Source organism: Charadrius vociferus, unplaced genomic scaffold, assembly GCF_000708025.1.
Source record: "Charadrius vociferus isolate BGI_N301 unplaced genomic scaffold, ASM70802v2 scaffold373, whole genome shotgun sequence".
Classification (NCBI taxonomy): domain Eukaryota; kingdom Metazoa; phylum Chordata; class Aves; order Charadriiformes; family Charadriidae; genus Charadrius; species Charadrius vociferus.
In genome coordinates, this window is record NW_009647681.1 from 580,699 (window position 1) to 583,338 (window position 2,640).

General features: G+C 63.4%; 1 protein-coding gene across 1 annotated transcript in view; it reads right to left on the bottom strand.

Moving 5' to 3' along the window:
* Nucleotides 1-174: 174 nt before the first annotated feature.
* Nucleotides 175-2,640, bottom strand: part of USP36 (ubiquitin specific peptidase 36) — a gene marked incomplete at its 5' end in the record, with an annotated part of 9,439 nt that continues 6,973 nt past the window's right edge. The window contains 5 exons of the mRNA XM_009881301.1: nt 175-306; nt 521-636; nt 897-1,067; nt 1,476-1,642; nt 1,918-2,439. Coding sequence (XP_009879603.1) covers nt 175-306; nt 521-636; nt 897-1,067; nt 1,476-1,642; nt 1,918-2,439 — 1,108 coding nt within the window. The remainder of the gene's footprint in view (nt 307-520; nt 637-896; nt 1,068-1,475; nt 1,643-1,917; nt 2,440-2,640) is intronic.

The following is a 2,640-nucleotide window of genomic DNA, read 5'->3' on the forward strand; positions in this document are numbered from 1 at the left end:
AGGACAGCGCTCCCCCACCAGTCCTTGACCCGGGACTGCTCCGTGCGCCGGCTAGGGGATGCAGATCTCAAGGCTGGGGGATGCAGATCTCAACCTGGGAGAAAAAGAGCACCGTTAGCACCCCGCCAGGCAGCCGCCCCCCTTCCTGCCCCCCCTCCCCCCAGGTCACTCACCTCAGAGCCGATGGCTCAGGCTGGCCACCTTGGCAGGATGCGTCACTGACCAGAAGTTGCGCCTGCTCTGCAGCTGCTGGAAGGGATTGACGTATCTCCTCCGCTCCCGCTTCAGTTTTTTAGTTTTCTTTACCTGTGCAGGGGCAGGGAGCTGGCCACCTTGGCAGGATGCGTCACTGACCAGAAGTTGCGCCTGCTCTGCAGCTGCTGGAAGGGATTGACGTATCTCCTCCGCTCCCGCTTCAGTTTTTTAGTTTTCTTTACCTGTGCAGGGGCAGGAAGGCTCCTGGGGTCACAGGGCAGAGTCCCCCTGCCTCCCCCCAGCCCGGGACATGGCCAGCACCCACCTTCCCTCTGTCAAACTCCTCGTCCCACTCATCGATGACAGTCTCGCTCCGGGCCCACGTGGCATCCCGAATGGCGTCCTGGCTGACAGCCGAGATCTCGCCCTCCCAGGTCAGGACTGCAGAGCAGTGTGGTCAGCAGGGAGCACCCCGCTGTGCTCCGCTGTGCCTGCCTGCGCAGGGCCCCCACCCTGGGCCAGTGCGCCCAACAGCTCCTCGGCCGGGCACATCTGCCCGGCTCCAGGAGCCCCCACAGCTGCCTGCGCTGGTGCTGGGGGAAACTCAGGCGCTGGCAGAGCATGAGGGGCTCTGCCCACGTCCAGGGCTCCAGGCAGGGGAGCTGCATGGCTGTTCGCCCACCCCAGTGAGCAGGGATTACCTTGTTTGCCGTAAGCCTTGTCCAAGGAGTTCCTAAGCAGCTCCTCCACCACACTGGATGACTCCTGGCTCCTGGGTGCTGTGCCAGGCCCACGGCCACGCTCAGGGCTCGGGGCTGGCAGGCAGCGCCTGTGCCCATCTCCAGCCTGGCTGTCCCAGGCACTCGCTGCTACTGCGGAAACAGGCGGGGTGAGGGCAAGGCGGAGGGAGCAGAGGGAGCTCATGTCGCTCCATCTCCAAGGCAGATCTTGCCCCAGGAGACTCTGTCAGGACCAATAAGGTCCTGACGGCTCAGGGGCTTTGGGCACACTGGGGCCTGATCTTCACCCCTCGAGGGGGCTGTCCCCACCAGTCCGGAGAGGAGCACACCCTCATCCAGGGTACAACCCAGCCGCTCTCCTGCATGAGCGGCACGCAGGCCAGCCATGGATGGGGGTCAGGAGGACAGGCACCACCAGGCAGTTGTGGGGACCAGCAAGCACCAGGTCTGGACACCAGTGCTCTGAGGGACTGTGTGGGCAGACGAGCAGCCGGTTCCCCCCTGCCAGGCACCAGGCAGGGTGGAGGCACACGGTCATACCTGGGGTGCTGCCTGCGGTGTGCACGCCGTTGACAGCCGGCCGCTCCAAGGCTGGGCTGCTGAGGCTTTCCCTCCGCTTGCGTTTGCGGTGCTCGCTCTCTCCAGCGCCAGCCTCAATGCTCTGCCGCTGCTTTGTCCTCCCGGGCTCGGTCTCAGCCCCCCTAGAGCTGGGGAAGGCAGCAGGGGTCAGGTCACTCCAGCCAGACCAGAGGGAGAAGAGTTTGAGCTCCCCACAGGGCAACAGGACGCAGGGACACCTGCACCCCAGCGCTGCACTCGAGGAGGGGTGACACCACCCCCAGCAAGCCGGCGCTTTAGCTGGCTCTATGACAAGGCTCATCCCACCCACAGAATGACAAGAGGCACCCGACCGCAGCCCAGGGAGCCTGACTTCAGGCAGAGCCGGGGTGTGTAGGGCTCTGGCATGACCCTAGCCCCTCACCTGCCCGAGGACAGCGTCCCAGAGCAGCGCTCTTCTGTCTCCTCCATTCTCCTCTTTTTCTTCTTCTTCTTCTTGAGGGGGGAGATGGGCTCTGTGTCCAGGTAAGTACTGGGCTCTGGAACTTGCTGCTTGGGTCTGCTCTCCATGTCCCGACAGCTCGGCCCCTCCTGGCCACGGCTGGGACCCTTGCCTGCCGCCTTGTTCCCAGTGAGGGACACCGAGCCCTCCTGAGCAAGATTTTTCTTCTTCCTGGGGGGGCTGGAGACATCATCCTTGCCCTTCACAGCTGGAGCATGAGGGCTGCCGTCTGCTCCATGATGATGCTTTCGCTGCTTCTTTTTGGGGGAACCAGGGGTGGCCTGGCTGGGCCCCTTCTCCTTGCTGCAGAGAGGAAGGAGGTGCGAGGGGTGGGCAGTGGAACCGTTGGTCAGGGGGGAGGCTGGGAGCCGAGAGGCCGAGTTGAGGATGAAGCTGAAGGCAGGCTTTTCAGGATTTGGCAGTTTGAGAGCAGATGAGGACAGCCTGAAGGACAGGAAAAGAGGCTGACATGATCTGAAAGCCAGGTCAGGAGCAGGAGCCCCTCTCTTCCTCCTCACCCTGAGGTGCACGAGCACAGGACCAATTGCTACCGCCTCAGCCACGAAATCTGAATCAGATGCTGCTCTTGGAGCAGCAGCTGCAAGCACACAGTGACGCTGCACCTTCCCAGTGCCAGTCACACGC